The 25,759-nt window shown below is 42.5% G+C and overlaps 1 protein-coding gene across 1 annotated transcript in view; it reads left to right on the forward strand.

Moving 5' to 3' along the window:
- Positions 1–25,759, forward strand: part of SMCHD1 (structural maintenance of chromosomes flexible hinge domain containing 1) — a 168,505-nt gene that overhangs the window by 32,137 nt on the left and 110,609 nt on the right. Inside the window, exons 13-17 of the mRNA XM_048840395.2 lie at positions 1,443–1,640; positions 2,848–2,961; positions 11,689–11,795; positions 12,115–12,197; positions 12,352–12,465. Coding sequence (XP_048696352.1) covers positions 1,443–1,640; positions 2,848–2,961; positions 11,689–11,795; positions 12,115–12,197; positions 12,352–12,465 — 616 coding nt within the window. The remainder of the gene's footprint in view (positions 1–1,442; positions 1,641–2,847; positions 2,962–11,688; positions 11,796–12,114; positions 12,198–12,351; positions 12,466–25,759) is intronic.

Consider the following 25,759-nt stretch of genomic DNA (forward strand, 5'->3'; position numbering starts at 1 on the left):
AAAACAATGTAAAACTTTAGAACCTGCAAGTCCACTCAGTCCTCCTCCTTGTTCAGCCAATTGCTAAGAGAAACAAGTTTGTTTACATTTGCGGGAGATAATGCTGTCCACTTCTTATTTACAATATTTCCTGAAAGCAAGAACAGGCGTTCTAAAGATAGCTGCAGCACTCGACCCAAGGTGTAAGAATCTGAAGTGCCTTCCAAAATCTGAGCGGGATAAGGTGTGAAGCATGCTTTCAGAATTCTTAAAAGAGCAACATTGTGATGCAGAAACTACAGAACCCGAAACACCAAAAAGGAAAATCAACCTTCTGCTGGTGGCATCTGACTCAGATGATGAAAATGAGCATGCATTGGTCCGCACTGCTTTGGGTCGTTATCGAGCAGAATCCATCATCAGCATGGACGCATTTCTGAATGGTGGTTGAAGCATAAAGGGACATATTCATTTATAGCACATTTGGCACGTAAATATCTTGCGACGTCAGCTACAACAGTGCCTTGCAAATGCCTGTTCTCACATTCAGGTGACATTGTAAATAAGAAGCAGGCAGCATTATCTTTTGCAAATGTAAACAAACTTGTTTGTCTGAGCGATTGGTTGAACAAGAAGTAGGACTGAGTGGACTTGTAGGCCTTAAAGTTTTACATTGTTTTATTTTTGAATGCAGTTATTTTTTGTACATAATTCCACATTTGTAAGTTCAACTTTCATGATAAAGAGCTTGTACTATGGTATTTGTATTAGGTGAACTGAAAAATACTATTTTTTGTTTTTTACAGTGCAAATATTTGTAATAAAAAAAAAAAGTGGCACTGTACACGAAAGCTTATGCTCAAATAAATTTGTTAGTCTCTAAGGTGCCACAGGTACTCCTTTTCTTTTTGCGAATACAGACTAACACGGCTGCTACTCTGAAAACTGTACACCTTGTATTCTGTGTTGTAATTGAAATCGATATATTTTAAAACATAGAAAAGCTTCCAAAAATATTTAAATGGTATTCCGTTATTATTTGAGAGCACAATTAATCGTGCGATTAATCGCAATTAATTTTTTTAATCACTTTACAGCTCTAGTTTTTTTGTTTTGAAGAATAAAAAAGTGATTTCTATGTCTTCTGCTATACCTAGTTTTTATTATATGGATGTAACTAGGTATACAGTGAGAGAGAGACTTTTTTCTTAAGAAAAAACTTTTTTCTTATTTGTAGTAAGCAACATTTTGAAAATTAACTCAATATATCAGTAAGTAAGGCTATTTTAAGCAGTTATTGGGTTAAAATAAGTCTGTCTTAGAATGCGATAGTTTTTCAACACTCTTTAAAAATAACTTTTGACTACAGTATCACTGAGAACAACCATTAACTTTAAGTCGTTATTCACACCTATGAAACTCAGATTTACATTTTGTAATGCATCTACTAAAACTCTTCACAGGAGCAGCGAATGAAAATTGACAGAGAATTTGCTTTGTGGCTCAAAGACTGCCATGAGAAATATGACAAACAGATAAAATTCACACTGTTTAAAGAAATAATTACACGTACTGACTTGACCTCCAAAAGAATGCAAAGTCCTTGGGCTACATATTCTGCAATAGAGTGGGATGGGAAAACTTACAGAACTGGACAGTTGGTAAGTTAATTGCTTGATAATGTTGGCACTGTTTAAAGTTAAAAATTGATACATGTTATATAGAATATTTACAGTAAATAAGGCAAGTATGATACTAGTTAGATCAACAGATTATAATTTTCTGTACAAAAATCACATTTAAAAGAAAATGTGAAGATTGCAGTCAAGCTCTAGAAAGTTAAATATCAGAATTTAGAAGTAATCTTCAGGATTCCTGTTTCTCCTTAACTTTGCAACCTACATAAACTTTATAAATATACTGTCGTGTTTACTTTGTAAAGCGCATATCACTACAAACTTGTCTGCACCAGAGGTGTGTAACTTTTAGTGCACATTAGTGTGTTGCACACTCATTGGCCCATGTGAACCTTGCTGGAGTTCATTAAAGTAGCCCTGTTTGGGACTATGCTATGTTAATGCTGTGCTACCTTTTAGTTCACTCCAGCAGCAGTTAACCACATGAATCAATTCACACCCCATGGTCCACACTGTGGCACAGTGTAGACAGGTCCTTATATTCTCTTCTGAAACTAAGAGTTCTTTGTTCTACGACAACAAAATTATTAGAAAAGGATAAAATTGGCCCATTTTCTTCAGTTGTAGTTCATGTGTAAGATTTCAAATAAATGTAGCTGTGAAAAATGTGAAGGTAGTAACAAGATGACTTAGTTTAGGACACATGTTAATTTCAAATCAGATTAATTTTTTTAATATTCTGTAACTCAATTTGACCAGTTTGCTTCATGCTTTACAGAAAAATTCTCCATTAGCCTTTAGTATAAACCTGGAAATTTTAGTCCACGCTATTTCTTTTAACCCGAGTTACAAGATGGATATAAAATAAGTCTTATAATGGAACCTGATTACAACCTTAACTATGGACGGACTGTATCATCCTGTGATTTGTCTGGGGAGGAGCTCTGAGCGAAAGTTCCTGGCTGCATATGCTGGAGGCCACACTAATTTAAAGCAGGGAGTTTGTGTTTTAAGGAGAGCTTCTCTACTGCAAACTAAAACCTGGATGAGGAATGTCTAACTTCAGAAAGGTTTATTGTTTGATTTATACATGCAAGCAGAATAATTGGAAGGTGGCTGAAGCACAAATGTCAATTTTAATGTGTAACTTCTGTATAGTTGAACCACATGTGTCAGGAACTCATCCATATTAAGGTTTATGATAATGACTGAGTTGTCTTTTCTCTTTTAGGTGAAAACAATTAAAACTCTTCCAATATTTTATGGAAGTATCCTGAAATTTTTTCTATATGGAGATCATGATGGGGATGTGTATGCTACAGGAGGAGAGGTTCAACTCGCTCTCGTAAGTAAGCTGTAAAGCAAATTGTACAAACACTGAAACTTATTCCATTTTGAAACTCTTTATTTGATCCTGAGATTAGATTTTTTTATCCTTTTTTTTTCTATCTAAAAACTTAAGGTTCAGTCATGCTAGATTTTTTACTTTTTGGAGGTTTGTTAAGCAGTTCAGAGTTTTAGTATAAATCTCCATAGTTCACATTATGGAGGTGTGTTCATTGAAATGGTCTAGTTAATTTAAATTTGATTTGGCTGTGCAGTATCTCAGTTGGCACTTAGCACAGTTGCTGCGTTTTATGTGTTTAAATTCTGCTACCCAGCGTCAACCACAAATACACATGTATATTCTAATCATGCTGTGTTAGAATTGAGAGTGGAAAATTTCTTACCTGATAATTTCTCTTCTGTTAGCAGTCTCTCCCGCAGCTCTGACATGTATGGGCTATATATTCTCCTCCTCTCTGAAGATTCTGGAGGCAGTTCAAAGCTGTGGCTCAGTCTGTGCTAACCATGCTCCCTTCTTCTGGTTGCTGCCAGATCTTCTGCCTTTTGCAACAGCTGCCAAGTGGTGGTTCACTTTGCTCCCTTCCTTTTCTTTTGGATTTGTTATTTTGGGCTGTTTTGTGGGTATTTAAATTGTTTTTATTTGTTTTCAAGCCTTTTCGCCTCCTCCTGGTCTGGGATTTGAGCAGTTCTGTGGTCACAGCCATCCAGAGCCTCTGTTGCAGTGCCTCTCTGCTGAGCTTTTTTGCCCCCTTTCAGGTGTGGCAGAGCAGCCATGCAAGCATTAAGTGAAATCCAAGATGTGCTCAGTGTTTGAGGCAGCTTTCTCTGTCTTGACAGAAGGTAAAAAATGCCCAGCCTGCAGTCAGCCAACCCTCTCTGTCTGAGGGCACAGGGCTCTGAGTTGACTGGCATATTGGGTCTCCTACCCCCAATAGCACCCATGACTTCACTGTGGAAAAACCAATCAGGAAAGACAGAGCAGAGCAAGAAGAGGTGCTGATGATGAAGAGGACTTTGTCCAGCTGACCAAGGGGTTGAGTCCTGGGGCACCAAAGGACCATAAAGATAAGACCCCTTCCAAGCTACTGGTTCCCCCACAAGTCCTAAAGTGAGTCCTAAATTCCCGAGGAGAGAAGCAGGGCTCCTATACAGCTCCCCTTCCTTGCACCATGAATCAGGGGTTTCTCATGATACTCTGAAGTAAGTTCTGTGTAAACCAGAGATTCTGGGTCCAAAAAGGCAAAAGTAAGTGTGTCTTTCACAAGACAGTGATTACTATTGTGAATGTGAAAATCAGGCGTTAAACCCCTTCTTTGCCTTCTCCTCCTGAGACAGTGTTTGTGGGTGATTGTCTCCTTCAGAGAGTTTCTGTCTCAGTGCTCTGTATCATGGTCACACACACACACACACACACCCCCCCGAATGTGTGGGGATACAGAGAAGCCAGTGCCTCCTGGGCTGCTATGCCTCAGGTAGCAGGTTAACTGAAATTGTGCCCATCTGGCTTTCAACCAAAAGGCCCTCACTCTGCCAGGAAAAGGGCTTCAGATTTGAGGCAGCACAAGAACGGGAATTGTGCCTTCTGATCATCAGCTACAAATTCTTGCTTTGCCTGGGAAAGGTCTCGCTTCTTCCCTCCCTTACTCCCCAGGCTGTCTCCATATAGAGCCTTGAGTGTCTCAGGCAATCTGTGACCAGAACAGAGGTTCTTGAGGATTCCACTCCCCACGGAGCTTGCACCTTCATGGGATTACAGAGGGGTAAGTGAGAAATCCCTTTCCATGTTCAAAACGGTCCTGATTTCCTGAGTAAAGCTCCAAGTGGTACTAGGTGGCTTCTACCATACTTACTTGCAGGAGCAGTCAGGCAGCCTTTCAGGTCCTGGGGACAGCTAACAAGCTATTTTCACAATTGACTCATGTGTGCCAGTACCCCATTTCTGTTGTGTGGTCTCCTGACCAAGATGAATTATACTGTCTCCCTCCTGTAAATAGCCAGGGGAAGAAGTATCACACGTGCAAAAGAAAGAAAGAAAAACAAAAAACCGACAGGACTTTTCCAAGACAGGATGCCAGTCAGTGGCCTGCAGGGAACTTAATATTAATAAAATGTCTTTCCTTTCAAGTATTGTTAATACATATTTTCCTGTTAATGCCTCTTTTGAGGGCATAAGATCCAAATGAGGACACCTGATTAAACTAAAGAGTGTGTGTGTGTGTGTGTGTAAGTAACAACAAGCCGTACCTTCAGAAGGGGACTTCCTTCAAAGACTGTAAGAGTCACAGTGCAATAATTTCAAAGGCTCAGCTATAAGTGTTCAGACCAAAGGTTTTTCATATATTTAGTGGGAAAGTTTGTTTCATGGTAAACAAACTGCTCATCTTCTAGTGGTATGATCATTGCTTGGAGTGAGACGTCTCGGTCCTGGTCTTGGTCAAATTCTTGGTGTGATTTGTGATGAGCAATGGATTCTAACATGGTAACAAGGATGTCATGTTACACCCATGAATAGTTATCGCTCATCCTAAATAGATTCCTTGTGCATGCAGACTTACAGGTGAGGAGCTATTAGAGGAAACAGAAATTACTAGCTGAGAGTGCAGAGAAGCTTTAGCTCTCTCTCTGAAATCCAGTACAGCAATCCATTGGTTGCTACCAACACCAAAAATATCCAAGAAAGGATTGTTACCCTGTCAGGGGGGGAAGAAACCTGGAGTAGAAGCTTCTAAGCAAACCTAGATCAGTTTTCCTTCAAACTAACAAAATCCTCAGCGTGACAGACTCTTCTTTCTGATCCACCCTCGACACCCAGAGTCGTAAGTAGCGAATTGTAGTCACAGCAAAGCATGGCTCATAGGCCACAGCATGCAGTCCCACAACCCAGACCCTGGATTCCCTTCAAGCACGTGGCTTTGCAGTAATACCAGGAAAAGCCCGCTTATTCCCTCAACAAACATAGTTCGACTGGGAGTGGACATAGATGCGTCAGTGACAAAGATGTACCCAGTATCGGAAGGATAGCCATGTTAGTCTGGATCTGTAAAAGTGGCAAAGAGTCCTGTGGCACTCTATAGACTAACAGACGTATTGGAGCATAAGCTTGGAGCATTAGCATGATGCATCCGACGAAGTGGGTATTCATCCACGAAGGCTTATGCTCCAATACGTCTGTTAGTCTACAAGGTGCCACAGGACTCTTTGCCGCTTTTAAAGATATACCCATCACTAGATAGATTCATGAAGATCCAGGATCTGATATCTCTGCTGGAGAAATGTACAAGGCCAACCATAGCTCAGTGTCTATAGCCACTGTGCCTTCAGGTCTTGCACATATGGGTCTCCCCATAGGTGAGGTCATATCAGGTGTTTTCAAGCTTTTCTTCCGAGAGTATGGGACCATTCTTTGTAGCAAATACAAGACCAAATAGTTTCCCAATCAGGTGCTGTAGTTCCAGAGAATGTCCACAGGGGTCTTCCCATATGCCTTCCAGGCCTGCAGCTTCTCATAACAGACACCATTCTGAGGGGATGGGGAATGCTCCGGGGACCCAGAACTAGATAACCGATCTGGAATTTCAGAGAATGGAACCATGGCATCAAGCTCTTGGAGTTCATAGCTGTCAAATGAGAAGCAGTGGCACACCCTAGATATCAAAAGAGCACTAAAGACTTATATCAAGCATATGGAATCCACAAGGAGATGGGTCTGTGTTCTCCTTTTGAGTAGTGTCCCTATGAGTGCTCCACTTTGGGTGTTGGTGTGTCCCTGCGCCGCAGATCGGAGATTTTCAGTAGCAGTGCTTGGTCGGGGCGTGCATGCGCAATAGTCATCTTGCGGTGCTGTTGGCACCTCATGTAGCACACGCACGACCTGACCCATTCAGTTCATTCTCAACTGTCCTTGGCTGCAGACGGAGCTCAGTGGCCGTGCTGTCTCTTTCTTTTTCTCTCAATAGAAATAGTTAGATTAGCAGTAGCTCAGTAAGGTCTAGTTTGTTTAGTTATTGTTCTTTTCAAAAAAAAAAAAAAAGTTTTTATAGGTATTTTCTTTTGTTATTTTTCCCACTCTTTCCCCGTTGGGAAACTTTAACAGCCATAATGCGCAGCTCGCCTGGGTTTAAACTATGTGACTCTTGTCATGAGGTGATGCCCCTCTCAGATGGCCACTCATATCCATTGTTTGGGGATGACCCATATCCCTCAAAAATGTGCCCATTGTAGCAACCTTAAAGCCAGGGCAAGGCGTGATCGAGATCTCCGCTTCAAGATTTTTATGGAAAAGTCCCTTCAGCCTCCTCCTCAGGGACAAAAATTGACATCAACAGATGATTCCCCGAGCAAAACCTCTGCTAATGGGCGTGCTCAGTCTTCCAAATCATCCAGGAAGCGAGCTGCAACCTCCCCTAATAGGGACAGTCAGAGAAAGAAGAGGTCCCCGGCGAGGTTACCATCCTCGGTGTCGAGCTCACATAGAGTGAGCACCTTTGAGGCTCCAGGCACCTCTGGCACCATTCCTCTGTGGACATCTGCTGAGCCCTGCTGCTCTGCAATGGAGTCAAGATGCTCCTCCTCCACGGCACCAACCACTCCAGTTCGGGAGTCAGCACCAAGAGCGGTACTACAGGCAATGCTGCCGCCACCAGCACCGACTCAGTCGTCGGCACTGGTGGGACAAGCTGAGAATGGCACCAAAGGCACTGACTGCATCTGCACCAGCGGCACCACCACCACACAAACAAGCGGCTACGCAGTAGTTTCCACACCACAAGGACATAGTAGTCTCCTCAGTGCCGCGGTCACCCTTGCTTGGTAACAAGGGATCTCGGGGCCAAATAACTGAGTTGTTGTTTACTTCTCCGGCTCCCTAGCCCATTTCCAATGATGAACAGGAGGAATTACATAGGAGACACTTCTCCTCCCAACACTTTTCACCCAAAGACCACCATGGGAAGCTTTTAGGACCAAATCTCGCCAACCTCGCGAGATGCAACAATGGTACAGGCGACCCTGGATGTGTCCAACGATGCCTTTTCCCATGCAGTGGGACCCCTAAGTGGCGTATAGGGCTCACAGCAGTAGGCCCTCGACCCCAGTTGGAAGGGAAATTTGTTCTCCACCTTCCCCAAGCAGGGAGACGTCAGAAGGCACCGGAGGACATGGTAGATAAGAAGGTTCAGTCAATGCAGACATTTCCCCAGCCCACAACTCATCATCCTCCACTGACAAGGCAGTCTTTTCACTGCCTCCAAGCACAGTTGACAACCTGAAACAATTTCAGGAACTCTTTGAAAGAGTAGCCACCAGCCAAGACATCCCCCTAGAAGAAGTGCAAGAAAACCAGCACAAGCTACGGTAAGTTTTACAGACGTCCATTACATCCAAAATCACACTACCAATAAACGATGCCATAGATGCTCTGGAACCAGCAGAGAATAGTTGGCAGACCCCCCCGCAACCATACCACCTACCAGCAAAAGACCCAACAGGAAGTACTTTGTCCCAGCTAAAGGGATGGACTTTTTGTTCTCTCATCCACAACTGAATTCTATAGTGATGGAAGCTGCTAATTATCACAACAAACAGCCCCAATTCTGGTCCACTCCACAGGACAAAGAACATAAATGATTAGATCTCTTAGACAGAAAAGTATACTCATCAGCTACACTCCAATTCTGGGTAGCCAATTATTTTGCCCTTTTAGCCAAGTACAACTATGACAATTATTGTCAGCTGCAAGAATTCCTTGATGCCTTACTGGAGGAAAAATGTCCCCAGTTCAGTGCTCTCTTGAAGGAAGGACAGCAAATTTCCAGCACATCCCTACAGGCCTCGATGGATGTAGTGGTCACTGCGGCGAGAACAACTGCAGTTGCAATGCGCAGGGCTTCATGCTTGCAGTCGTCTGTAGTCTCCAAAGAGCTCCAACTCAAGGCAGAAGGTCTCCCCTTCGACCGGGAGAAACTCTTCTCTGTAAAAACGGACGACTTTCTTCATTCTATGAAGGACTCTAGGGCCACCTTGTGCACCTTAGGCATATACACGTCTCCTAACAAACAGCGTTGATACCAACCATACCAAAAGGGCAGAGACACTTCTTTCCACAGCCCACAACAATGGCAATTCGACCACAACAGAAATAAATTAAAAAAGACGGAGGACTCCTCAAACTCAGTCCATGTCTTCACAACCATCTACCACCAAACCACAATGTTGAAGTCTTGGTCGAGGGTCTGAACGACTTCCCCTGCAATACAGCTCTACCAGACACTCCTACCCCCACCTTTTGGCCATCGCCTGCGCATGTTTACCGTGCTTGGGCAGCAATAACAACGGACCAATGGGTACTGGAGATTATAATAGAATATCAGTGTTGGAAGGGACTTCAAGAGGTCATCTAGTCCAACCCCCTGCTCAAAGCAGGACCAATCCCCAATTTTTGCCCCAGATCCCTAAATGTCCCCCTCAAGGATTGAACTCACAACCCTGAGTTTAGCAGGCCAGTGCTCAAACCACTGAGCTGTCCCTCCATCCCCTTCCTCTTCTTACCCCCTACCTATCTCCTTCCCTGTCCCTCTTCAGGGACTCTTCTCATGAACACCTCTTACAACAGGAAGTGAACCATCTCCTACAATTGGGTGCCGTGGAGCACGTTCCAACTCAATACAAAGGGAAGGGTTTTTACTCCCATTATTTTCTCATCAAAAAAGAAAAATGGCAGATGGAGGCCCATCTTAGATCTTTGGAAACTTCACAAATTTTTGCGGAATCACAGATTCAGAATGGTCACACTGGCCACAATTATTCCAGCGTTAGACATGAAGGACTGGTTTTCAGCCCTCGGCCTCCAAGATGCTTCCTTTCATATTACCCTACATCCAGCACACAAACAATTTTTAAGATTCACAATAAGGGTCAACCATTACCAATACAGAGTACTACCGTTGGCCTTTCCGCTGCCCCTCGAGTCTTTTCAAAAACCCTCACTGTAGTGGTGGCCTACTTACAAAGAAGAGGAGTGATGATCTTCCTGTACCTAGACTATTGTCTACTGAAAGGCACAACTCGAGAAGAAGTGACACACATGGTGCAGACGACCATCAAGCTGTTCCAGACACTAGGGTTGCAGATAAATATACAGAAATCTACACTGACCCCGGTGCAACAACTGGAATTCATTAGGGCCTACCTTGACTCCACAAAGGTCAGGGTGCTGTTGCCCAGTCACAGATTCAGGAAAATAACCAACCTTATCTCAGCAGTCACTGGCAGCCTCAAACGTCCGCCAGAACCTGCCTACAGCAATTAGGTCACATGGCAGTCATGTTTGTGGTGACATACTAGACTGCATATGAGTTGCTTTCAGGGCTGGCTGAGCACTGTGTACGCTCCCTGCAAACACAGTCTAAACAAAAGTGACGGTACCCTCACAGGTCATTATGTCATTCAAGTGTTGCAGAGCAGCCACTTGATCATTGACTAACACCTCGATTGGATGCTATAAGATGGGCTTTCAGTTTCTGCAGAGGCCTCCTTTAGCAGGACGGTACTGCAGGCAATGGTCCAGATGTAACTTGGCCATTTGAGTAGTTCAGAAGCGGGGGGGAGGGGGTCTTTCCTATTTCTTATGTTCACTTTTGTATCCCTCCCTACTCCTGTTCACTCAGTGTTGCTTCCCATATGCATCAGACTTCTGGAAGACACTGGGCTGCAGAATGGAAAATTTCTTACTCAATAATTCCCTTTCTGCTAGCAATGGGTAAAAAATTTTCCATTGGGTAAAAAATCATCCCTAACATAGCATGATTATAGTGTGTATATTTTAGCACTGAGTCTGTTATTTGTGTACTATAGTTTAAGTGTAAAGTGTGTTTATGTAGTTAAGTTGAATACAAATATACAGAAAGACCTTTAAAAACAGATAACTTGAAGGGTGCTTTTTGGTTTTTACAAGTTAATAACCAGCACTCAGTTGATGCCCCTGCATGCAAAAACCTTGAAAGGGCAGTGGAACCCCACAAAATTCCCCTTGTGGCATTTCTACCTCATGATTTGATTGTTCTATGGAGTAGAATTCCCCCCCACCATGGTGAGGAGAGAATCTTCATGAAAACTGTTACATTATAGTAAATAACATGTTATCTTTATAATAGTTCCCTAACTGTGTGGCTTTTTTTCCCAGCAGGGTTGGGGTGAGCTTATGTATAATAGACCTACCCCTTCCCCTTTACATAGTTAGGGGATAGCTGTGCCTAGTTTATGGGGGGTAATTTGGGTCATACACTGGCCTGAATAAATGCAGATTGAGATATTTGTTAGCCTATCATGCAACTATTGCAAGCATAAATTAGCAATCTACAGAATTGTCTGATAAGTGTTTGAAATGTAGTTGGGTTAAAGACTATTTAATATTAAGGAAATCCTGAGAAGCTGAAATGTTCATGTTCATTGCGATCATATGGATGTTCTAAAGGCAACAGCCAATCACAGTAGAGATTGTATACTTCAATTATTACACTATTGTACAGTTGTGAGTAACTGTATGGTATCACTGCCCTCAGATGATTTTTTTTAGCATAATCTAGCACCTACAGGATCACCACGTAATCTTATTTAAGGTATTGCATTATATCTATAACTATTTTGCTGATCCTTTTTATATAAAGTGATAATTCTACTCTTTGCATGTTACAGCATAGATGTTGATATTTGAATTTAATTTATTCAGGAACCTCAAGCATTGTATGATGAAATAAAAATTATTCCAATCTCAAAACTTGACAGAGCAATGTCTGAAAAAGTTGTTAAAAAATACATTGAAGATGAAATGGCAAGGTAAGATCTCTTTTTTGTAAAGAAGAGGTTTTTACTTGCTAAGACCCTACTTTCCAGGTTTTTGTATTTCTTCCAAAATCATTAAAATCACTAATATTTAGAATGTAGCTCCATTACTCTTGATAATCTCATCAACTGCTGTAGTAGAAACAAAGATTTCTGAATTCTGAGCATAGCATGGAAGTAAGGAATGGAGGGAATGATTTTCAAAAACCTGCTTTCTAAATGTGCTTATGTATAAACTTCAGTTATATGCTGCTAAAGATCGAGTGTACTGTTCCTTTCTTAGAGAAAAAAAAAAATCTTGTTTCTTTGTTAGATTTCCTGATAGGTTGTCAGTAACATGGCCTGAAGGAGATGAGCTGTTACCAAATGAGACCAAGCTTGCTGGTACACCAATAGGTATGTTTCTTTCCAGGTACTATTTTAATTTAATATGTTTTTTTTGCATATTATTCATTATAACTTTAAAAGAAAACATCTTGGGAACAAGAACCAACCACATTTGTGTATTGCGTGTTTTAAAAACTAGTCACTTTTGTTCCCTTATATACAGGAGCATTAAGAATTGAAATATTGAATAAGAAAGGCGAGGCAATGCAAAAACTTCCAGGTACAAGCCATGGAGGGTCAAAGAAACTGCTTGTTGAACTAAAAGTTATTTTACACTGTAAGTACACAACCCTGAAAGATTAAGAAATTATTCCTTTGTAGACTAATAAAGCAAGTTGCCTACGTATAGCTAGTTTAGAATTTGTTACCCCCATATACATTTAAGATAAGGACGAAATCTTGTCAGAACTGCACAATGATTCTCCAAAACTAGGTAAGCTATAAGTTTTAAGGAACTGACAGATGCCACCATGCCAAATGTTTAATGCCCTGATATTTTAAGTATGGCACTTTAAATGCTACATTATATATGTGGATGTGATATGGATTTCAGGTCATATGGATTTAGAATGTGAGAATAGTAAGGTGGAGTAAATGTTATCTTTAACATTAACAGTATGTATGGGGGAACACAAGGCTTATAGTTCACTCATGGACTTCTGGTTTTATCTATTATATAATGCCCTATTGATTTATTACCGTTAAAATCCATTTAATGTATAAGTGACAGAGGAAACTGGGAGCTACTTATACAAAAAGATGAAAGAGTGGTTGTTTGTTTAATGCTGTGTTGCAAAAAAATCTAGAGATCCCAGTCAGGATCCCATTGTGCTAGGGGCTGTACATATACATGTACAAACTGATGGTCTCTGGCCCAAGAGTTGAGACCTTTCCTAGCAGGATGTAGTGTATTGAAGGACATGCCACATCTCTTTAACTCATGGCATGACATTTTGCAATACACAGTATGTGATTAATGTGCATTTGAAAGTGTAACAGGATATGAGCATTTCGGCCTCTATGTAAATCATTCTTAAGCATACATGTGATATGATGGATGGCTTTAGCATTCTGGTGAGGAACAATGGCTGTAATGATCTAGGAAGACATTATTTACTGGGCATGAAGAACAGGGTGTATGGCAGACACAAAAAGTCTATAACACATGGATTTAATATCGCCATGTCTTGTAGAAATCTGCCCTGGAAAATTTGTCCACAGCTGGAACCGTAAAAATCAAGTTTTGCCAGCTTGGTTACATGGTAAGATCCATCAAAATTTGTAAGTTATTTCCTTGGATAGTAAAAAGAGTAAAATTTGTTACCAAATCCTGTCTATGCTAGAGAGTTGAACTGGTGGGATTGCGTAGGTGTAAACACCACCAGTGCAATACATTCACACTAGCCAGAGTTTTTCATGTTAAAAAAATATGGTTTTGCCTCATTCCCCACAGTATTAGTTACACAACTGCAGATCTGCTACTCTCTAGGTAGGTATCCCATAGTTCTTAGAATAGTCCAGACATTGACCACAGACTGTGACTGAGTTGTCCTGGAGTTCTGGGATGAGCTGCAGTGGCTTCAGGATGAAGATGGAGACTTTCTGTAATTCTCTGCACATTCACTGTGTTAATCAGACATAAATAACGTAATTGTCTGGTAACACAGTGCCCCATCTGGGCTAAGTGTTATAACTACCATTGATCCCTGAGGCAAGAGGCTTGCCTCAAAGTAGATACTGAATGTTCCTCATAGGGGACCATGACGACAGAACAGATGCCAGAGCATTTATTGGTTTCCAGTCTCGCTGTCTATCTCTATATCTCCAGAGCTTAGGCCTGATATCCTTTCTCAGCCATGCTGCCTGGAATCATGAGGGCTTTTACAGTGGTGGGAAAGGCCTCCATTCCAGGCCTTTCTATAAGAGACTCAGTCTCAACAGAAGAGCCAGAGTTTATTGCTACAAATCTTAGCATTGACACCTCTTCAAGATCTTCATAGACCCAACATTTATTCCATTTCTAAACTATGAAATTACTATGCTCGGTGGTGTTTAGGTGAAGTGTTCCCACTGAACTTCTCTTTTTGAATATATTACTCCTGGGGGAATTCTGCTCCTCAAAATTAAAAATTCTGCAGATAGTATTTAAAAATTCTGCAAAATTCTGCATATTTTGTCAAAATAACACAATAAAATCACACAAGTTTCAATTATTTTGGTAATGTATTTCAAAATAGCTGTCAGCAAGTGTGTCTCTAACAAAACAGACAACAAAAAAGATTCAGGAAATGTTTTTTTTGACAAATAGATTAATTATTAGGCATATTAATACAGAACTTTGAGTAATAATTCATTTAAACTATAATACAGACACACATTTTCTGCACCCCTCAGAAGCAGTGCAAAAGCTTGGGGGAGTCAGGGGTAATGGAGGAGCTGAGGGAGAGGGAAGTAATTGCTGGGAAGGAGCCTAGGTGTGAACTTAGAGCTTGTTGGGTGTGGGTGAGAGAAGTATGGAACAAGTTTTTTGGGGGGGATTGTTAGCCAGGGTTTGCATGGGGGAGGCTCCCTAACGCTAGCCTCCCTCATTCAGTCAGGCACATCTGCCCCTGACTCCGTGTGTCCCTGCACCCCCTCCCCCCATTCACATGTGTCCCTGCATCCCCACTCCCATTCAGCCCCCATCCCAGTCTGTCCCCCACCAACTAGTCCTTCTGAACCCTGGTCTGTGACCTCCAAGCAGCCCCATGTGCCCCACACTGTCCCCTAATATCCCGTGCCTCCTGACCTGGCTCCACGGGCAGGGTACTGTGAGGAACATAGCCTCTTCTCTTCCTTATCCACAGCTAGGATGCTTCCACCTGGAGCCGCTGCTCTCTGTTCTGATGCCCCAGCAGCCCTTGGTGGGCGAAAGGTGTAACTGCAGCACTTCTCAGCAGAATGTATTTTCTTCAGGGGAAGAAAAAATCCTCTGCGCGGTACATGAATTTTGCATGTAGGCAGTGGTGCAGAATTCTCCCAGGAGTAGTATATTTAGCACTCTTCAAGCAGCATCTGCGCTGGTTCCTAGTCTTAGCTTAAATTTATGCTTCAATAATTTCTTCAAGGAGTAGTTCACTGAGGTGGTACTTGCCAAGGCACAAGTGTGCTGCACACTGAAGGGGACAGTATGCTGAGGCAAAATGTGCTAAAACACAGAGGAGAGAGCACCAGGGTATTGATGCAGAAAGGGCACTGACACAAGAAGCATTTTAAAGCACTGGGCAAAGATTTTGACATACCAGAAAGAACTGCACAAAAAATTTGTTGGAGCAATGTGCTGAGGCAGCATAGTGACTCTAAAGGTCTTGGAGCACTGAAATCTGTGGAACAGTCAGACAATGAATTTAGACAGAAACGGGCAAGAAAATTAGGTTGTAATAGCAATGAGTAAGTCTGAAGTTTCAATAATCAAGAGATGGATTGCTGGCAAGGGAGATTGTCCTTCTGTAATGAAGATGGGACTGGTATAGAATGTGTGAGCAGTGGTATTATATGAGGGGCTGGTAGCATCACATGTTGTTAAGGTTTCCTGACACTTCCCAGTATAAGACCCTGATCTCAGTGGCTTATAAATTTGCCAAACTTTAACAATTTGGACTGGAAGTTTCCAAACTAGGTATCTGCCTCAGGCTGAATTGTTTTAATTTTTTTATTTTTGACAAAATATCAGCAAATGCAGCTCAGCCATTTCCAAGATCCAGGCTAGAGAAGAATAAATTTTGCCTCAGTTTAAAAAAATAATAATCTGGCAATCTTTTCTTTGAGAAGCACTAGTGCTGCTATGCTTTGGATCAGGGACTTGAAATTTGGCAAGGGGTGACTTTGCTGCCCCCAGGAAAATCCACCCGAATTTGGCCAAGTTTTAAGCCTTAGAAAAAATTCAGTTTGCACAAACTCAGGCATACTAAAGCTTTGCAGCTAAATTCATTGAAGCATGCTCCAGCCCAGGGCTGTAGGGGGCAGAGCAGAACTTTCCTTGCAGTTATGGCTCTGGGCCCGGGGTGCTGTGAGCTGAGCACTGAAACTAAGAGCAAGAAAACTCTGTGCTCAGTAACTCCCATGCTGGTGCCCAACCAGCATGGAAGAGGAAGCTGCCCAATTCAAATGCATTAGGGAATAGAGCTGGTTGGAGGTGCAGGAGACTCGGACTGGAGGCTGGCAGGGGGTTGGGGAGAGGGGAACTGGGAGCATGAGCTCTGGAGGGAAATGGGGTGGTGCAGGACAGAGAGACTGAGGTTGAATCAGGAACTGTGGGGAGACTGAGACGAGGAGCTGGGGTGAGGGATGATGCACTAAGATTAGATGAGGAGTCTGGGCGGGAGACTGGGATGAGGAGCCATTGGGCATGGGGAACTTGGGCAAGGGAAAGGAGGATGAGTGGAGGTCAGAGCAGGGAGAGACTAATTTGATGAGCTGGGAAGTGGAAAACTGGGACTGGCTGGGCAAGGAGAGTGAAACTGGAATGGGGAGTGGAGACTGGGACTGGGGAACAAGGATCTGGAGTGGGGTAGAGAAGGACTGGGGCACGGACAGTTGGGAGGGTATGGGGAAGAAAGGAGCCAAGTTTGGGGGAGAATGGACAGAAGAGTCTGTGATCTCTACAGCATGGTCTTTCCAAGCCCTGTAATTGAACCCAAAGTGCTGGAGCCTCTCAATTCTTCCGCTGTTAGCAAGCGTCTGTGAAACCCACTGGCAAAATTGTCTCTCTCATCCCCCTTTAGTGCTGGTTCACATACAGGATAACTACCTACTACCGCTCTCAATAACACAAGTGGCAGAGTTCTGTACAGTGAATCTAAGGGTTCCAACCCTGTTAATAATGCACATGGCTGTCAATGTGATGCCACATGATGGAATTTCTGGGGTTTTTTTGTTTGTTTGTTTGGTTTTTTTAACCTACAAAATAACATACAAACTACATTAAATGAACATTATTAGAGTTGCAAAATCAAGCACTGAAAAATTAGGAAATGTTTGTACAACCTTAATTGGCCCCCTTGTGAGTATGCATGATGATAGTCTTTCATCACATGATCAAGTATTGTTTTTCCCATAGGATCATTGCCTCGTTCAGTGAACAGGATGAATCTACTCTCGGGATGAATCAGGGTTGTGTAGTAAAGGAGGCTGTTGTCTGTAAGACTCTGTCATAGTCTGGTTGGGAGGAGGGGGTCCAGACCAGTGAGGGATTGTGTTACTGCCTGCCCTGTAACCCTGAGTGTGTAACAATGCTTTTCTCCTGTAGCTGCCAACCTGGGTTGCTCACAACCAGCCTACCAGGATTCAGGTCACTCCCTGAGCATCTGTATGTAGCTGCAGCCCTAGTCCAGCAGCCCCGACCCCAGCAGCTGGCCAGTAACACACGAGTCGCACTCTGGCTTGCACCAATCTGGGTTACAATCAGCAAGATGACCCCAGTGCGCTCCCAGTCCCAAATTTCCCCAAAATCACGTGCCCTGAAGTATCCAGCCCTCTTCGGGGCAGCTTAGAGAAATAATACATTTTGTTGCTCTTTTATAGAGACAAAACCACTTCACAGCTTATTAACTTAACTGGGGTAAATATACTCTTCTCTTTAAACACAGCATTGAGTTGCTTTATAGTAAAATCAATTTATTTTATTAATTTTTTATTAATATTAATTAATTAAAAATTTATTAATAATAGGACATAGGTTAAGTGATGCTAAGTAAAAGCAATAAAGTTAGAAAGTTTTACAAGCAAAAGTGAAAACACATGTCTAAAATTCTGAAACTTAATCTAGCAAGATACAGGCTTTGTTCAAGATGGTTTCTCTCACCAGTCATTCTTTTTCTCAACCATGGTTGGCTTTCCCTCAGTCAGGACCTTCCACAAAAGTACAAGGTGCTGGCTTCCCTTGTCTTCCCATGTTCAAAATGTCTCCTGGTTTACTGAGTAAACCCCCAGATGGTACTACTGAGTTACTTTGGTGTTAGCCAACCTGGGAAATCAGGCAGGCATCTTTCAGGTGATTCTTCAAGTGATTGTCCACATTTCTGATGTGTATGTGTCCCGTACACTTTAGGGATACCCACATTTACCCTGTTCCTAGGGTTCAAGGCGTAGCCCCACATTCTAGGGCACCCACCTTTACCATTCTATGGTCTCAGGTCGTAACCCTGTTGATTTAGGCATCCATCCTTACCCTTCCGTGGGCTCAGGGCGTAACCTTACACTCTGTGAGTTTGCAGAGCCTTTACCAGTGAAAGAGTCTTATACAGTAACAGCCTTAACCTCTATTTATTAACAATCACCAAAACAGAATGCACACACTAAGCATACACAATGCTCACCACTCCTAATAAGGCAGACAAACTTTTCCTGCTGACCAGTCAGGATCATGGCATCCAGGGACTCCAGCTTCTGCATGGTATAGTTGGCAGGGTGTTGAGGTCTGGCAGCTCTGATCTTAGGGCTGTGCCCTGGAGTTGGTTCCAAAGAACTTCCTTTTGGACCCCAGTTTATATAGTGAAACTTGAGTCCTGCTTAGCTGTACCTCAACCAGTCATTTTACTAAAGTGATACACAAAAATTATTTGACCAATCCTAACATATTGGGAAACAATTCTTTACTCAATCATACTTTACCACTTTAGTTGATTTAAATCTTTAAAATTAATTATGCAACTGAAACAATCGAAGAACCAGACAGAGATAAACAGTAGAGAAGTAGGGGCCATAAAGGCAAAACAATAAAGAAGTAGAGATTTCACAGCCACAACTGTTGATAAGTGATTCTTTGCCAGACAGAATGCTATCAAACAAAATTATCTTTAAACATCTTAAGATGTGTTTCTTTATCTGGTGATGGTGGGTACTATTAGGACAGAATCTCCTTCTTAACAGCCCAATATTACATTATTTTAATGTAATTGAGATGGAATGTGAGGATGTGACTTTCTGCTTCTTAGCTCATGGCTGCTGCTGTCCTAATTAGGCTTCAAAAAAAAAGGCCTCAGACTTTATGCCCTGTGTCTGTGAGATTGGAATCTTTTGAGTAGCAGTGTCCATTGGAGCTTACACACCCTCCGTGCTTACACACCCTCCAGTGCCCTGTAGCAGATAGTAAGGTAGCATGAATGGTGGGGCAGCTGCAACAACAGTTCTCCAGTTTTTGTTTACTGCTTGTAGCTTCAGGATGGCACACTTGCAGTGTCTGTCTTTATACACTCTGATTTATCTTTCTAGGTAGTTCTTTAGTTCTCGTAGCCCGGTGTCATTGTGTAAAACACACACACAATAGATTTTAGAAGTCTTCAAGGCCACATGTTGCTCCTGCATTGGAACTCAGCCATGTCCAAGGGAATTCAAGTCACCTGCATTCAAGTCTTGTCCCTCTTGTAAATCTGCTATTCATATCAGTGATGGACATTAAGTGTCTCTTCTACCCAGGAGCAGTGCATATGCTCTGCAAGTGCTCTATAGCTTCTTTTTCAAAAAGGAACCATCAGGGCTTTGTTGGCCATGGAAGATGAGAAAACTGCTCCACTGGACCAGACTACCACTGAGCACCCTGAGAAGATGTCACTCCACTCTCGTCTCTAGAGCCAGTTGAGCACGGAGGAAGTTCCATTCCTCCATCACATAGTTGTCCAGAACCTCCTTCATTTTTTCAGATCAAGAAAGAGAAGACTGAATGAACTCACAGTCTGACTAGAGATATAAATCTCCCTGTCCAGCCCTGAGCAGATCCAACTTAGGAGGTAGTCCAAAGCCCAGATGGGGTCTTGCTGATGGCTTGGCACTGGTCTCTGTTTGGCCTCAGTACAGACTTTGGAAGCAGAGTCCCAGCAACTGAGCGTTAAAGCATCAATTGCTTCGGTGTCAGGCAGTCAAGCCAGCCATTTGGTCAAGTAGTCTCCATTGTCTACATGTTCTCTCTGAGGAGTCTTCTAGGATGGCCTTTGGAAAAGTGGATTCCCTTTAATGGGCGATCAGCATGTCTAGCTGCTCCATTGTTGTGCCTGAAAGGCTGGTTGTGGGTGTTCCCAATCTGACAACATATTTCAGTAATATATACAGCAATACCTGACATATAATGATATCACATACAATCCAACAGGATATTAGTGTTCAACAGTTCAAGACTTTTAAAATGATATAAGGCATATTTTGTCCAAAACATATATTTATGATAGTGGTGAATATGGGGGTTCCAGGGTGCTGCTTTGAGGTACAGAGTGACACAACTCCATTCTTTCACAGGTGGGGGCACTCAAATTTAGACCTGTTTTGTATTTGACCTGAACAACAAATGCTGCAGATTCTGCTCTGTAGGGAGAACCGGTTCTGGCTATGCTAGACGGCAGTGGAGAGGAGCGGCAGTGCTGGCTGGCCCTCTGCCCTTCAGGTTTGGCCCTGCAACCTCTGTCAGGATCTGACTGCTGTGCGCCACTGACTCTGTTTTAGTCAGGCTGCACCCATCATGACAGCGGGGCTGAGGGGCGAAACCTGAGTGGGCAGTGGGGTGGCCAGAGCTGCTGCTCTTTGCCATTGCCTATCAGAGGGTCCAATGCAGGTGACTTGATGCCCCTGCCAGTGGTGTACACAAATGTGTAACATGTGTAAGGCTGTGGTGATGCTGTACCTTCCAATTCCTTTGATACTGTGAGAGTCCTCAAAAAAATCAGATAGGATTTAGCCCTAATGATAATGGTATCTTCTGCCTGGCCTAGGGAGTTTTGGTATTCCAACCTCATGAACCTGTCAGCATGAACCTGATCACCCTCCCAACACACCCAAATGTGATCTCATAATTGGAGGGACAAGTTCTACATCCAGATTTAGCGTCCCTCCATTTCATAATCTGGATGTTGGCTGGCTGACTTCTGTTGACAGTGGATTATGTTCTTTATCAGTTCAAAACATCTGGAAACCAAGCATCATAGAACAAAGAGAACTAGCCTTAGTGGTATTCTTTATGAAGGCACATAGGACTCCTTGTTAAAGTATCCTCAGATGTCCAGATTAATCAGAAAGGGCAGACTAGAAAAAACATTACCTCCAAAAGACAAATTAAGGAGTTAATACCTCTTTGTATAAGAGTCACATTGCAGTTCTCATGAGAAAAAGGCTATTCTTGTAACTCCAGAAACATTTTGCTTCAGAAAATAAATCTACCAAATAAATTCCGTGCTTCAGAAAATAAATCTACCATCACTTTTTTCCAAACATTTTTCCAAGCATTCTTTCTGGGAAAACAAAGTTAGGGCATAAGTGAACATCCCTAGAATTTTAGAGACTGTTACAACCATGTGGAGTACACACACTATCTGTATTAGTCCAAAATACCAGGGCCTTAGGGCCTCAACGGCAAGATGTTAAAATCTTGCATCAGTTGTTATGGTAGGCAACAGGGAAATATTCTCAGAGGGAATCAGGGTTCCTTTTGCAAGATCTGTAGTAACTTTGTGGATAGAAAATATCTGAGCCTCAGCTGAGGAATTTTAACAAGTAGATTTCCATTTTTCTTCAGAAGCATCCTTTCTAAAGAAGGTGCTACCGGGTTAGTTCCCAGATCATTTTCTCAAATCACATGTCTTTACTGTATAGAGGGGAGCTTTTATTTCTGCCTATTCTGCTCTAATGATGATAATTAAATTCTGCTGTATCCTTCTGCCCCTATTTCTGTGATTCAGTGCTCACTACTTTCTATTTATTATGACTGAGGAGAGAAGCTGTGCAGCAGAATGAGAAATTTCATATTTGATCATTTTCTTTCAGTTTTTAGCTTCTCTTGTCATTCAGATCTGCCTGGAATACAATTTGTAATAATTTGGGAATTTTTCTCTGAAAGGAGACATAAATATAAACTTACCTGAAAGTTGGATAATATATTCCCAAGTCTTAATGCTAATTACAGTTTATTGGAATGTTCAAATAGCTTTTGGAAAATCTCTTCTGGTGGTCTGAGGGGAAAGGCGGGGATGGGAACAGAGGTTAGCTTCAGAGTCCAAGCAACAGTGATGTACCACCTCTGAATTCCACAGGTCAGAGGCATTATCCATTTGTTACAAATGAGGAAAGAAGCTGCTAAAAGAAGATTATCAGTCAAGAAACTTTTCAGTCTCCCGTCATAGAACAAATGTTACCAGTTTGAGGTTTTTAACACAGTCCTGGTTTTGGAGACCAGCATTTTTCCATTCATAGAATCATAGAATATCAGGGTTGAAGGGACCTCAGGAGGTCATCTAGTCCAACCTCCTGCTCAAAGCAGGACCAGTCCCCAACTAAATCATCCCAGCCAGGGCTTTGTCAAGCCTGACCTTAAAAACTTCTAAGGAAGGAGATTCTACCACCTCCCTAGGTAATGCATTCCAGTGTTTCACCACTCTCCTAGTGAAAAAGTTTTTCCTAATAATCCAACCTAAACCTTCCCCACTGCAACTTGAGACCATTACTCCTTGTTCTGTCATCTGCTACCACTGAGAACAGTCTAGATCCATCCTCTTTGGAACCCCATTTCAGATAGTTGAAAGCAGCTATCCAATCCCCCCTCAGTCTTCTCTTCCGCAGACTAAACAATCCCAGTTCCCTCAACTTCTCCTCATGAGTCATGTGTTCTAGTCCCCTCATAATTTTTGTTGCCCTCCGCTAGACGTTTTCCAATTTTTCCACATCCTCCTTGTAGTGTGGGGCCCAAAACTGGACACACTACTCCAGATGAGGCCTCACCAATGTCGAATAGAGGGGAATGATCACGTCCCTCGATCTGCTGGCAATGCCCCTACTTATATATCCCAAAATGCCATTGGCCTTCTTGGCAACAAGGGCACACTGTTGACTCATATCCAGCTTCTCGTCCACTGTAACCCCTAGGTCCTTTTCCGCAGAACTGCTGCCTCGCCATTCGGTCCCTAGTCTGTAGTGGTGCATTGGATTCTTCCGTCCTAAGTGCAGGACCCTGCACTTGTCCTTGTTGAACCTCATCAGATTTCTTTTGGCCCAATCCTCTAATTTGTCTAGGTCCCTCTGTATCCTATCACTACCCTCCAGCGTATCTACCTCTCCTCCCAGTGTAGACTCATCTGCAAACTTGCTGAGAGTTCAATCCACACCATCCTCCAGATCATTTATGAAGATATTGAACAAAACCGGCAGCAGGACTGACCCTTGGGGTACTCCACTTGATACCAGCTGCCAACTAGACATGGAGCCATTGATCACTACCCATTGAGCCTGACAATCTAGCCAATTTTCTATCCACCGTATAGTGCATTCATCCAGCCCATACTTCTTTAACTTGCTGGCAAGAATACTGTGGGAGACCATGTCAAAAGCTTTGCTAATGTCAAGGAACAACACGTCCACTGTTTTCCCCTCATCCACAGAGCCAGTTGTCTAGTCGTAGAAGGCAGTTAGATTAGTCAGGCATGACTTGCCCTTGGTGAATCTATGCTGATTGTTCCTGAATACTTTCCTCCCATGTAAGTGCTTCAGAATTGATTCCTTGAGGACCTGCTCCATGATTTTTCCAGGGACTGAGGTGAGGCTGACTGGCCTGTAGTTCCCAGGATCTTCCTTCTTCCCTTTTTTAAGGATGGGCACTACATTAGCCTTTTTCCAGTCGTCCAGGACTTCCCCCAAACGCCATGAGTTTTCAAAGATAATGGCCAATGGTTCTGCAATCGCATCTGCCAACTCCTTTAGCACTCTCAGATGCAGCGCATCTGGCCCCATGGACTTGTGCTTATCCAGCTTTTCTAAATAGTCCCAAACCACTTCTTTCACCACAGAGGGCTGGTCAACTCCTCCCCATGCTGTGCTGCCCAGTACAGTAGTCTGGGAGCTGACCTTGTTAGTGAAGACAGAGGCAAAAAAAGCATTGAGTACGTGAGCTTTTTCCACATCCTCTGTCACTAGGTTGCCTCCCTCATTCAGTAAGGGGCCCACACTTTTCTTGACTTTCTTCTTGTTGCTAACATACCTGAAGAAACCCTTCTTGTTACTCTTAACATCTCTTGCTAGCTGCAACTCCAGGTGTGATTTGGCCTTCCTGATTTCACTTCTGCATGCCCGAGCAATATTTTTATACTCTTCTCTGGTCATTTGTCCAGTCTTCCACTTCTTGGAAGCTTCTTTTTTGTGTTTAAGATCAGCAAGGATTTCACTGTTAAGCCAAGCTGGTCGCCTGCCATATTTACTATTCTTTCTACACATCGGGATGGTTTGTCCCTGTAACCTCAATAAGGATTCTTTAAAATACAGCCAGCTCTCCTGGACTCCTTTCCCCCTCATGCTATTCTCCCAGGGGATCCTGCCCATCAGTTCCCTGAGGGAGTCAAAGTCTGCTTTTCTGAAGTCCAGGGTCCGTATTCTGCTGCTCTCCTTTCTTCCCTGTGTCAGGACCCTGAACTCGACCATCTCATGGTCACTGCCTCCCAGGTTCCCATCCACTTTTCCTTCCCCTACTAGTTCTTCCCGGTTTGTGAGCAGCATTCAGACTCTTCCTTTTTGCTACAGCAGCTGCATGTATTGCCTCGCCCTGGATCACCTTCTCCTTGCCTAGAGTAGAGTAGTGTGTCTGCACAGAATTATTAGTCATATTGTACAGATGGGGAACTAGAGGTAGAGAGGGGAAGTGACTTGCCAAAAGTGCTTTCTTTCAGTTGTTAATCTTGCACTACAACTAAATGATCAAATTTGCGCTAGCAATAGCTGGTGATACTTCTCAACAGGATATTCAGAATTTATTTGAGAATTACCAATTTCTCAGTGTTGGTGACTGCCAAAAAAAAAAATCATAATGGTTTATTTTTGTACACTATCTCCCAAGATTCATTACTAGTAAAAATGTATTTAACTCACTAGTTTAAAAATTGTGTACAAGAACAAATAAACTTAGGACAAAGCCGCCTTTGGCAGCCATTTCAAAACATGCATGTAGTTTGGTGCAAAACATGTGAATAAAGAATATAATTGTAATGTCGTGTAAGAATTTGAAATACCCACATTAAATTGAAATCTAATTTCAGACAGGATGAATGAAATAATGGCGTGTTGTACTGAGAGACAGTTTTATTTCTTCCCATAAGATGCTCTCCTCCCTTGGTTCTTCCTTGATTTATTCTGTTTTGTCTGATTTTTATTGCTTAGTTTTGCTACATCTATACTCTGTATTTACTAAGTCATAAATTCCTCGATTTTTGAATAATAAAAATAAATTCAAGCCCCCTGAGATGAAGGTGTGAATGAGTGATACATGGGCAAAATTTACATTGGTATGTATGTATGGAATACTAAGATGTAAAACTTTAGTAATTAAAAAAAAAAAAGGTTTTGGATGTGCCCTCTTACTACGGCAAGGATTCCATAGAAAAAGAGGAGACAACCTGGGAGAGGGGAGGATAGATGTTTTTGTACTGTCTTTTAATTGGTTTTAGTTTTTTCTACCCAATTGCTCCTATTTTAGTCTATTTAATAGTAAGTCACTTGTGAAAGTGGCTAAAAAAGCACAGTTGTTTATAAAGCACTTCTGAGTATGTGGACTAGAAGTGCCTCTGTGTGGG

Source organism: Caretta caretta, chromosome 2 (genome assembly GCF_965140235.1).
Source record: "Caretta caretta isolate rCarCar2 chromosome 2, rCarCar1.hap1, whole genome shotgun sequence".
NCBI lineage: Eukaryota > Metazoa > Chordata > Testudines > Cheloniidae > Caretta > Caretta caretta.